Source organism: Oryza brachyantha, chromosome 1 (assembly GCF_000231095.2).
Source record: "Oryza brachyantha chromosome 1, ObraRS2, whole genome shotgun sequence".
Taxonomy (NCBI): Eukaryota; Viridiplantae; Streptophyta; class Magnoliopsida; order Poales; family Poaceae; genus Oryza; species Oryza brachyantha.
Genome location: NC_023163.2, coordinates 19,558,008 through 19,570,059, shown reverse-complemented (window position 1 = coordinate 19,570,059; position 12,052 = coordinate 19,558,008). Strand labels below are relative to the sequence as shown.

The window sequence follows — 12,052 nt, the reverse complement described above, 5'->3', positions numbered from 1 at the left end:
TGCAAACCACCACCTGACGCGGGCCACCCGCGCGACGTCACGGCCCAAGATGGCGAATCCTACCCCGCCCAACGCCGCCGGCCCGGCGGTTACCTTGCCCTTCCCGTCCCCGACCGGCGGCCGCCTGCCGGCTGAACTCGATCGCGCTCGCCTCATCCCTCAACAGCCAACGTACGCGCGCGTGTCGCACACCGGCCGTCTAGTTAACCGACCCCTACCTCTCTCTCCCCCTCATGTATGAATGCTTGCACTCTCTCTTCTCGCTTCTAGCTACTTATACATATAGGTTATTAAAATTTAAACTCTTAGCTTTAAATTTAGAGTTGATTTTGAGTTTTTTCATCGAAATTTATTTTTCAATCTTAGTTTTTAGATTGCTAAGAACATATATATACAAAGTTTTATTCTTAAATTATTTTTTATTTATAAATATACCGTAAATCACTCTCTTTGTATCCACTATTTAGTGATCTTGGCTTGGCTGACGTGACGTACGTAGACGAGAGTGACCGATCGATCGATATTCGAGCTAGTTGAGCTGAAGTGGCGCTGAGGAGGAGGGGCATGTGCCGCCGCTGCCCAAGGATCAGAGAGGGGCTCACTCGATCACTCACTTACCTCACCCACTCGCTCGCTCGATCACCCAGTCATCAGTCACCACACCGCGGTACGTCGCGCTAGCTCGCTCGCTCTCGCAGGCCCGACAGTACACGTGCTTCTGATTCGGATTTGCAAAAACAACTTGTCAGGTAGGCCACCCACGCAAATATGCATGCTCCAGGGCGCGAAGGCGCGAAGATATTAGTTAAACGATCGGTTGCATGCATGGCACGGACGTCCCCGTTTCAGCTTGCAGCACTGATCACCCCGTGGGTTAGGTTAGGTTATGTTAGGTTAGCTACGCCTAAAGTAGCTATGCCTCCTCTTCTAGCTTCACGTCTCCCTCCTGGCTCCTGCTTCGTCGGATCCTGACTCAGTGACTCCTGACCACGAAATGACTTGGATCCCACAGGTGCTCGCTCCCCGTGGGCCTCATGCTCTCTGCCGCTCTCTCCTCGTCTCGTCTCAGCATGTGAGTAATCGAACTTATCGACGACCGATCCAGCAGGCTAGATTGCCATGCAATGCAAGGCCCTCGCAGACCTTTCGTCTCCGAAAGAAACACAGCTACGTACTCCAATCCCGTGCACGACGCAAACGTTTGTGTGGTGGTTAGGTCGCCCTGACTGCGCAGAGGGCAAAAATTTGCTACCACATGCAGTACTACTGGATGCAAATGACCCAGCGTAAATGAGCTTTAGCTGATTAGTGATAGTGTTTGCGGGCTTACACTTATCCATTTTTATCCGCAAATGCTCGATCGCCGGTCGCTGTTATCTGGAATTGTATTGGCCGTTTACTGTCGTGAAAGATGCTCTCCTTATCCAATCCAAACATAAGAACATGGGGGAGTCGTTATTTTGCTTGATGAATTCATTAATGAGCAGGGGGGGAGATTGATTGCTCGATCGATCCATTGGTCGCGCGGGATTTTCGGACGAGATTGGGACAAACATTTCGAGGTAGTTATAACTGCTGCATGTGCACCTGTGCGTGCATGGCACCACTCGATCCAAAGCTGCTAAGAACGATGGCGCTCACCTCAAACTTAATCAATTAGGTCACCGCTCGCCATCGTGCATATACTTAATAATCCGGACGCATGATACTGTGGACATCAATCTTTGTCCTAATGAGCAACAATGATGATGCTCTTTGATTGTATCGTATCATTCACACCTAAATTATTCAGGCCAATAATATAGCAGAAAAATGACCATCGGCTCTTTCTTCTTGAACGATTGCCTAATCTTACAGTCGTCCACGAGAGAGGCTAGTTTAGCATGGAGTCCTGGTCAGCATTCTCGCAAAATTCCTATATAAGCAAGGCTTGACAGGAGGAATTTCAATTTTCGGCGAATGCAGGTTACCAGTGCGCTTCATGGCCCAAAACTGAAGTGAATCCATTTTGGAGTTAAGACTAGTTTGGGCCGAAAGTTTAGCTCATATGGGCCCAATAATCCAGCGAGGTCTCCAGTGCGGCCCAATACTAACTAGGCCCAGGCGCACAGCCCACGCAGTCACAGCGAGAAAATCTGATACATACCACAAAACTCTGTATTCGCTTGAATGTCATCACTTAATTAAGTTGGTTTCGTTAAAAAGTCAATATCGGGTCTCAACTCTCAACGAAAGACTCATTCTCCATTTTACCATTTTTGTTATTTTTCAAACAGAAAAGAATTACCATTTTCGGTAAAAACACACACGCATACACCCGTAAAAAAACGAAAAACAAAAAAACCCTCCCAAAAAGAACGACATCACATGCACAAGAAAAAATTTCACCTGCACCTGCATGCGGTGAAAAACAAAAAATACTCCCAAAAAAACGATTGCACCTAAAAAAACCAACCACATATCACGTCGAGACAGTTGATTATTCTCTCCACACGCAAAAAAAAAAAAAATCACAGATCACAGTCTTTCTCGTCCCAACACGATGCATGTCCCTTCTAAAATATGCAGGACAGCGGCCAGGAGCACACGTGCATATATGCAACGGCGGCGGCAGACCTTGCACATGCACGTTGTTGAGCCACCGCATGAATATCGTATCAAGTAGACCAGCCACATTGTACGGGACGTCGATGTTGCCGTTAGGGCAGAATGTTTCGGTCTCAAATTTAAAATTTATTTTAGGATACTTTTATCGTATTTTATTTTTAATTTGCTTTTAAATCAATAAAAATATGTATATAAAATTTTATTTACGAATTATTTTTTATTTACAAATATTTTGGTTCGCTTATTCTCTGCAGGAAGCCAAACAATCTTGCCCTATCACGAATCAGATGTTCCATTTTTCTTTCCCTCTGACCATCTATACATATATATAGCGTAAGTGCTGAGCAGAGCAAAACCGTTGACTGTAAATATCTTACCAGACGTTTTGGGAGTCGCCTTTTGCCTGCCATTGGTCGCCGACGCATGTCGATCGCCAAACCGCGAGAAAAAAAGGTGGTTATATAGGTGACGAAAAACCTCGTTTTGACCAAGGGACCAAGGCGGTGACGCATATCGATAGCCAAGCAGCGAGAAAAAGGCCAAAGTCGCAGTAGCTACGTGACGAAAGGCCCCCGTTTTGACCGCCCGGATCGGAGAGCATGCAGCATGCCAACCGCCGGATTGCTACTACGCACCGGTATTACTGGCTTGGACAACGAGATATGTGGCGCAACTGCCCCGTTCTCTCCGCTGGTCAACCTATGCGCAGCTACTTTGGAAGTACGGTCGCTGCAGCCGGTGCCGGCCGCCGTCATGTCGCTGTAAGCAAGTAACTACTAGTACATACCAACTCCACCATGTAGATGTAGGAGTAGCTTGGTAGTAGGCAAATTGTTTTCCCGGAGGAAACCAAAAGTTTGGCTGCTGCACCGGTGCCTGATCGACCATTTCAACGTGCGACCTTTGCCTGCCATGGCGAGCTAAAAAGATGAGGTCGCACATATTGCATGCCTACTCGAGTTGAGACCTGCACTCTGCAGCTAGCGTTAAGCTGAACCTTCCTTGTTTGCTGATTCGGCGCGCGCTTTTCAGATGTCGACGAGAGGGGCAGACACGACGACGGCGAGGCACGGGCCGCCGGCGACGGTGAAGATCATCGAGACGGTGCACATCGAGGCGGACAGCGCCGAGTTTAAGTCCGTCGTGCAGAGGCTCACCGGGAAGGACGCGGTGGCCGGCGGAGTACGGCCGTCGGGTGGATACCGAAGGGAGGAGTTGGAGGCGGCGGCTCTCGGGTTTGGCATGTATTGCTCGTCTGCACACAGAGAAGAGAAGTGATCGCTGGAGAGGTATTTTGGCCGTAGCTCACTCAGAGATGACTGGATCGAGTTCAAGGATCTTTTGTACTTGGTGTATTTGATAGCTATACAAACATGTGCTTAGTTGCTTACAGCTTCTTGTTTTTTTCTCACATTTGAGACCGCCATTTTCTGATAGTTTGACCCTTAACATGAAGATATGTAATTATATGCATATGTCGCTCAAATGATATCGTGGGTGGTTTTGATTTGTTTGTAGCTTCATATAACCGTTTCACATATGTGCATAGTGTGCACGAATTGTTATGTTGTGGGTAATGCATCCTCACTCATGAGAAACCACAAAACTACTAGGGTTATTTCATTTTGGAACCCCTATAGCTCCGAAAGTTTCGAATGCCAGCACCACAAAACCGAAATGCTGCCGTTTACCGATTTTTATCAAACAAATGTGTGGATTAGAAATTTGCATCCACAAACTGGTTACCGAATTGAATGAAAGATATTTTTTGTTAGGTTATCATCCTTTCAAAGATCTAAAAGCATGCCCAACCGCTCCTCTAAATCTCCAAATTAGGGCCTAACCATACTCCTAATTCCAGGCTGTTGCTCCTCCCCGTGCGCGAAAAGTATTTCCATCTTCATAAATAAACTAATTTCGGCTGGTAGATTCGTACGGGGTCCACTTTTTAATGTTTAGAGAGGCAATTTTAGCTAACTTTTTGGAGGGTTAAATTTTTCGCACATTAATTTTTTTAGGGTTCCCCAAAATAAAATTCCTGGGATATAATTTAGTCAATCTATTGGCGATGCTCTAAATATTTGTATCACTCATTATCTATGTTAAATTTCATAAATCCATACAAAGAAATATTCATACATAGACATAAACAAACTGATAGAGTAAACAAAAACAAACAAGATAGTAAAGAAATTGTACTAAAGTTGCATGTTATTTACCATTATAATTTCGTCTGAAGAGATTATAGAAATGTGCAATTTTAGATGAATGATGTTCAAAAAATCTCCTCTGAAGATATTATAAGAAAATTTTAGACTGCTGAATAGCAAAACCATAGAGCTAAATATCTTGATTTTTTTTTCTTTTTGCAGGGACTAAACATCTTGATTTTGTGACAACTAAAACCCATAAAATTTACTCAAAAAAAAATGAAAACCCATAAAATCTGGTCCAAGTCGTCTCCAATCGATAGTACATCTGAAAATAGGTTGCGGAAAAAGGAGACGACGACTTTCCTGTAAACCAGTAATTCCAACGTGCCACACATGTGCAGTGGCGGCCGGGTCAACCCAGTTTGGATGGTTGCTTTGCTTACCTGAAAAGCATTCGTCAACTCGAAAAAGATGTGGTAGTGTCCGTACAATGTACACTTCCACCTGCATTTTCGTCAATGTATTCTGTGTCTATTTAAACAGAGTAAAAATACGAAGATAAATGGGTAACTCTACAAAGTGTAATCATCTCTATATATAGCTGGAGCTGCGAGTTCAATGGGGTCAATGAAAAGAAGAGAGCAGAAAATTAACACCGTGTAAAGTACATTAATTTTGTGTGATTATTAGTAGAGGAATAGTATTGAATGAAATAAACACATGGTAAGCGGATCAAAACGAGCTAATCGAACTCAGCTGGGTAGCCACAGAAACTGTCGTTCTTGACACAGAGGAAGAGCCTCTCGTACGCGAGCGCCATCTTGGTGGCGGCGAACATGTTCTTGGCGTAGTCGCGGCAGGCGCGGCCGCGCTGCGCGGCGCGGCGGGCGCCCTCTTGCACCACGGCCTCCAGCTTCTCGAGCAGCGACTCCACGTTGGGCGCGAACATGTAGCCGAACTCGTCGTCGACGACGATGCTGCCCTTGATGCTAGGGAACCGTGTGGCGAGCACCGGCTTGCCGCACTGCATGGCCTCCATGAGCGTCAGGTCCAGGCCCTGCGGCCGCAGCGTCGGGTCCACGAACACGTCCAGCGCGTTGTAGAACGCCTTGAGCTTCTCCGGCGGCACGGCGCCGAGCACCTTGGCGTTGCGGCCAAGGTCCATGTAGCGCTGCTCCCACGGCCCCTTGCCGGCAACGAGGAGGTACACGTTGGGGTGGCGCAGCACGAGCTTGGAGAAGGCCTCGTACAGCAGCGGGTGGCCCTTGTCCTTGACCAGCCGGCCGGAGACACCGAGCACCAGGTCAGCGGCCTTGGGCAGCCCGAGGTCCTCCCGGAAGGCGTGGCCCAGCGCGGCGTCCGGCTCGAACTGCGCCTCGTCCACTCCGTTGAGGATGACGTGCACGCGGCGACTGGGGATCTGGTACACGTCGCGCAGCATCTCCCCCGTGGCGTCGCTGATGGCCACGTGGTGCGCGTAGCTCCGGAAGAAGCGCACCTCGGACAGCACCCGGTACACCGACTGTCCCAGGCTGTGGTTGAACGCCGGCGACATGTGCTCGTCGTCGCTGCGGGCGAGGTCCTGGTATATCCCCGAGTGCAGAGCCTCCAGGGAGATGCCGTGCCACGACACGACCAGGTTGGGCACGCCGCGCGCCCAGCGGTGGAACAAGGCCACGCTCTCCGAGTGTATGACGTCGAACGGGTCGTTCTCGGCCTCGGCCTCGTACAGCTTCCACGCCTCGTCGCAGCGCCACACCCCGGGATCGCCGTCGAGGAAGTGGAGCTGCGGCCCGTCGGGGGAGCGCCGTGGCGCGGCCTCGGTGTGCGGCGGCGGGGAGGTGAACACGTGGACACGGTGCCCCCGCGCCGCCAGCGCCGTGTGCAGCGTGTGCGCGTGCCGCTCCATGCCTCCGGGTGCCGAGGCCACGGGCCACTTCCGCGAGAACACGGCGATCTTGAGCCTCGCCGGCGGTGGCCTGGAATTCCTGAACGGCAGGTGGTTCCACGAGAACTCGATCTCACGCAGGTCGCCGCCGGCGAAGCCGCTCGCCGAGGAGCGCGAGGAGGATGACGAAGTCAGGTGGGCGAGGAGCGGAGAACATGACGACGGGAACGCGGAGCGGTGGAGGAGCAGCAGGGAGAGGAAAGGGACGAGGACGAGGAGGCAGACGAGGGAGGGAGAGAGGGAAAGCATTGGGTGGGAAGGGCACCTCGGCTTCCTTGGCCTCTGCAGCGAGCTGATCAGTGCCATCACGGTCACGCCCGAGCAGACGTAGCTAGCCGATCATGCAGTGCAGCATGAATGATGATGCATGGAGTACTGATACACACACAGCACAGGGAAGGGCCGATCGATGGAGGAAGAGACGATGAGGGAAAATCGGGGAATGTACATTGTCTTTAGGGAAGAGATTTGCAGAGCTTTTGGAAGATGGAGTGCTGTGCAGGGTTTTGACTTGGGTGCATATGCCTCCATGCTTGCTTTCCATGGCTGAAGTTACTTTGGAAGGTGGCAAATGGCCATTTCAGCTTGGATGTGATCACCTGTGGTGCTAGAGCACTGGACTGTGTTATTGCAGACTGGGCCTCGTACTTTCATGCGAAAGATCAGTGGAAAAGTGTTTTAAGCTCTCGAGACGACGTACTCTCGTTTATTATATGATATTTAAATAATTATAAAAAATATTAAAAAAATTATAAATATAGATTAATATGTGATATATTACTAGACAAAACATACAAGTTCAAATGTGACTTCTATAATATATAGCAAAAATAATAAATATATGATTGTAAGTATGTGTATACTATTTAGAGTTTAATTTGCTATTTTAGTGTAGAAGTCATATTTTAATTTCAATGTTTGTGTAGTGATATATCACATATTAATCTATCTTCACAAATTTTAATATATTTTTATAGCTATTTAGATAGTATACAATAGATTAGACAAGGTGATGTCCCCTCGGAAATTTAAAATCCACTCTCAAAGATCAGTTATCAGTTGTGCACAGAGAGAACAGAGAGAAGAAACGGCCTATGAGTTGCTTACGTGGCAGCAGGGATTTGGCCGCTATGCTCCAAAGGGATGATGGGCCTGAAATTAGCGGCTCAATCGTTTTACAGTTGCAACTGCTTATAAGCCAAAATTTAAATTTTAGAAATTAATTTTAAACTTGATTTTGTGGTTTTTTTTATTATGGTTTCTTTTACATATTTCTCTTTTGAGTCGCTATGGACACGTATATAAAAATTTTACCTGTAAATTATTTTTCGTTTGCAAAAACACGTTTTCGCTTATTCCTCCAAAAAGACCTTCTGAATCCCCAGGATGATGGGCCTGGATTAGGCTGTTTGAATGATTTAAAGCGCGCAGCCCGTGAACAGCTTGTCCGTCTGGCCTTCAGGCCCGTTCGGGAGAGCTTCTGACACAAAATCTTCAGAGATCAAACTCTTCCAAACAACACTTAATTATGACATTGTTCAATTAAAAAATAAATTAGAAGCTAAAAACAGGAACGTCCAGTTATAGATTCTGATATATTGACTTTTCACCGGCTACTTCTCGAAATCGTCTAAACATGGCCTTGGTAAAAAAAAAAAGTATAAAGTATGGCACTAAAGAAGCGGTCCGCTACTTTCGAATTGCAGGCTTATGACATTGTTTCTTTTTTAGAACACATGGTCATCAGATCGGTGAGGCTTAAAGTTAATCTTGGTGACAAACAACACAAAAATATTGGTGACAAGTTAGCTGAATCTATCGAATGATTTTTTGTCTTGCTAGTTATGGATTAACTCAGATAAGTTAGGTAACTACACAGAAAAAATATGGTATTTGTTAACAAGATTTAGCGCAAGGCTACACCTCGAGGCTCAGAATACAAACACTACTTAATCAGAATCTCACACTACCACCGTATGGCAACAGATCTATGGCCTGGCCGTTATCCTCCCCATTGCACATGTGTTACATTGTTGTTGGGGAAATGCTATACAACACTATACGGTATACTGTATAGCATTGTCCACCCCTTTTATATAAAAACGTATTTTACTTTATTAAATTATTTCATTGAATCATTTAACTTCCTAAAGAATTTTTTCTCATTTTACCCTTTAAACTATTAAAAATGGTTCACTTCACTGTTTAATAGATTTTTTCTTTCTTCCATCTCGTTATACTGAAAAACCTTGATGACAGTCTATGTCGCCTAGACCGCGGTTGAATAGGCGTTTTCTAAAATTACAAAAACTTTGCAACATAATTAGCATTGGTCGGATTGTCTAGGTTTAGGTCGGACAACCCGACCTCCATAGTGAAAAACAATAACACACCTAAGAGAGAAGCACACCCTATGGAGATAAGCATAGCTCGCTTGTGAAACGCACAAGCTATGTGATGGTCAAGAGAGACCAAATAGACCAAGAGATAAAGCAACAAATGCAAGGTAAATAGAGAAGAGAAATCGATTTATTTTATCGAAGTTCAGAACCAACCTTTTCTAGTCTCAGTTGAGGAAGCTGCTTTTGAAGCCAATTCTCTTTCGACCACTTTTCTCTCCAAGCAATCACCTCTGGTGAAGTCTTGGTCTCCAAGCTACCATCAAGGCTAGGCATGTGCTCCAAGCGACTCTCTCGGTCCAAGCTCAGAGACCATGCGACTTTCCTTGATCGGTCTCACTTGCTTTACCAAGCTCCCACCAAAGTAAAGCTTGAAATTCACTATCTTTACCTCCTTCCTTGTGAAGGTGATCGATTTGAAACCTTTACGATCTTTCCTTGGGCACACCACACACAGCTTGGCTTGCGGCCTTCTCATTCTCTAGTTACAAATGCTCTAGTTCAAAAACTTGATACAACCATACTCCATATCACTCTCTCTTGCAACACACATGCTCTAGCACGCTCTTAAGATGGTGGGAGATCAACTAGATTTCTAATCATTGCATTAAGCACACACTCAAGGCTAAACTCTTCTCAACATATATTCTATAAACTCTTGAGGCTCTTGTACTAGTATTTAGCTTCCTCGGTTTGAAGGGGGACTAAAAGTCTTCAAAGGAATCCAAGATATCAAGTCTACATAGGCTAAACCCAGTCAAATAGTTGTTTGTGTCCTAAAGGTCTGGGCAGTCCGACTTAACCGGGCTGTCCATTCCACTTAGACCAATTGTAGAAAAATGTTTGACAACACTCGGACAAATGCTTGGTCGGACTGTCCATCCATCTTAGGCCCAAACTGTCTAGCTAAAGGTGATCGCACCTCATTGTTCGGAATCACCCAAACAAAAACTTAGTCGGACCGTCCCGCTGAAGGTAATCACACTAATCATTCTCTAAAATCACCTGAACAGAGACTTAGTTGGATTGTCTGGCTTAGGTTTGAACTATACTACTGCTTGCAATTTTAGAGTAACTTGATTCTCCATAGCTAATGACTCCTTACGCCCCCTCACCCGACTGGTTGCCATTCATTGTATTGCATCACAATGATAATACATTGTACTATATCTTTCATCTTCATCGAACTAATCCCGTGCTTATCTACTGATTAATCACATTAGTCCCTTAATTGTTTGTCATCAATTAATCATTTGAAAACCCATGTAGGAGCTTGATGCACTTTCATATGCAAGCTTTATATTAAGCTGAATTTTTTTAGAGCCGTAGATGACTCAATATTTTTAAAATTCTTTCATGACGATTTACTTGAACTTTAAAATCTCAATGTTTAATCGATCTTAGATGCTTCTAACCTATGTAAAAAGTGGCAAAAAAATATATAAAATGTTAGACGGTAAGTTATAATGCATCTATCAATCATACCAAATTTCAGTGCAAAATATAACCTATAGAAAGAGAAACAGAAAGGAAAAAATCATTATAGTGTTAAGTTAACCATTTAATTCGAGGGGTAAGATGAGCTCGAAAATAATTTAAAGGGTTGATTGGCCTGACGAATAGTTGGAGAGGAAGTAAATGGACTTTTTTTTGCATAAGTTGGTTACTAACAGGAGCAATTTTATCATCCTTGAGAAGATATCATAAGCATAGAAAACAGTGGTCATGATACCTTCTCAAAGATGATAAAAATGCTTTACTAACAGAGTCCAACACTAACTTAATCCTCTATCACTATTATAGCTCCAAGTTTAACTATAGAACTATTGGAACTAATATAGTCCAGACTTATTAAGGCGGAGCTGTGTTGTGTATGTTCCTCGAAACTTGGTCCAGAAATTTTTTTTACCTAGAGTTCATCTATTTTCACCATATATACGTCACTCTAATCCAAACTCAGACACTAAACTCGGTTCGAAGTATTAAAAAACAAGTGAGTGGCATTCCTTTGTTTTGTTCTAGTTCCGCACTATTATATGGCCCAGTTCATATTGAATTAAAAGTGGAGTAACCATATTTTGTTGCATGTCTGACATAGGAAACACTCCTACCAATTGCTGCACGCATTGTGATTTTGATCCGCATATGCTGGTCGGTACACAGAAGGCTTGACTTGCAGAACTGTTTCAATGAGATCATTTAGATCGCTTCAGTCTTCAGAGAGACCCTCCAATTAGTTGGATACAATAGCATTATAATAGGCAATTGAACTATCACATGCCGTTCCATCACACTGAATTTGGTAAAAGATCGTGTGCTGTATCTACCTTCTCCGTTTTAACAATCGATTCAGTCACAGTCGAATTCCTTGCATTCCCCTTCTGAACTCTGAGTTCTGACCATAGACCAATACACATGCTGCTTGGTCCAAATCATTTTGCGAGTGCAATGGACTTATGGACATGAAAATCACCCAGATTCCTCGAAGAGATTAAACAAACACCTTCTGAGAGCGAGCTTGAACTCACCGCAGCAAACGCCGCTCCTCCATCGCGAAGTTCAACTCCTCGGTAAGACTAAACAAGAACCTGTTACGGGATCGTAGATCGTTGATCATGTCATTTCTCTTCTTTTTTATTGTAGTAAACGTCGATCTGTTCTTTCTTTTTTTTTTCCTGCCAACTTTGCTAGTTGACTGCGAGGTACGGTGATCTTAAACCGATGCCGACGTACCAGCCCTTTTTATCATTTCCCCAGGGTTCTGAATTTCTGAATCCAGAACGTCACCGAGCACCCGTGCTTGAATTTTGCTAAGTTGAGATTTCAAATTATGAAAGGACTTTAATGACACTGACACCAGCTTAATATGTCTGCTTTAGAGAACAGGACTAATAGTGTCTTAGTTTGCGGTTTTTGACAGGCTAAGTAATGTTAATTAAAAATAG

At 44.9% G+C, this 12,052-nt stretch overlaps 1 protein-coding gene across 1 annotated transcript; it reads right to left on the bottom strand.

The window, feature by feature from the left end:
- Nucleotides 1-5,458: 5,458 nt before the first annotated feature.
- On the bottom strand, nt 5,459-7,014 carry LOC102710633 (D-inositol 3-phosphate glycosyltransferase). Its single transcript, XM_006644387.2, has one exon. It carries the CDS (start codon nt 7,012-7,014, stop codon nt 5,503-5,505), a length of 1,512 nt encoding a protein of 503 aa, XP_006644450.1. The 3' UTR covers nt 5,459-5,502.
- Nucleotides 7,015-12,052: the final 5,038 nt, after the last annotated feature.

Excerpts from the sequence above, each read along its gene's own strand:
- LOC102710633 (XM_006644387.2), bottom strand. The coding sequence starts at position 7,014 with ATGGCACTGATCAGCTCGCTGCAGAGGCCAAGGAAGCCGAGGTGCCCT.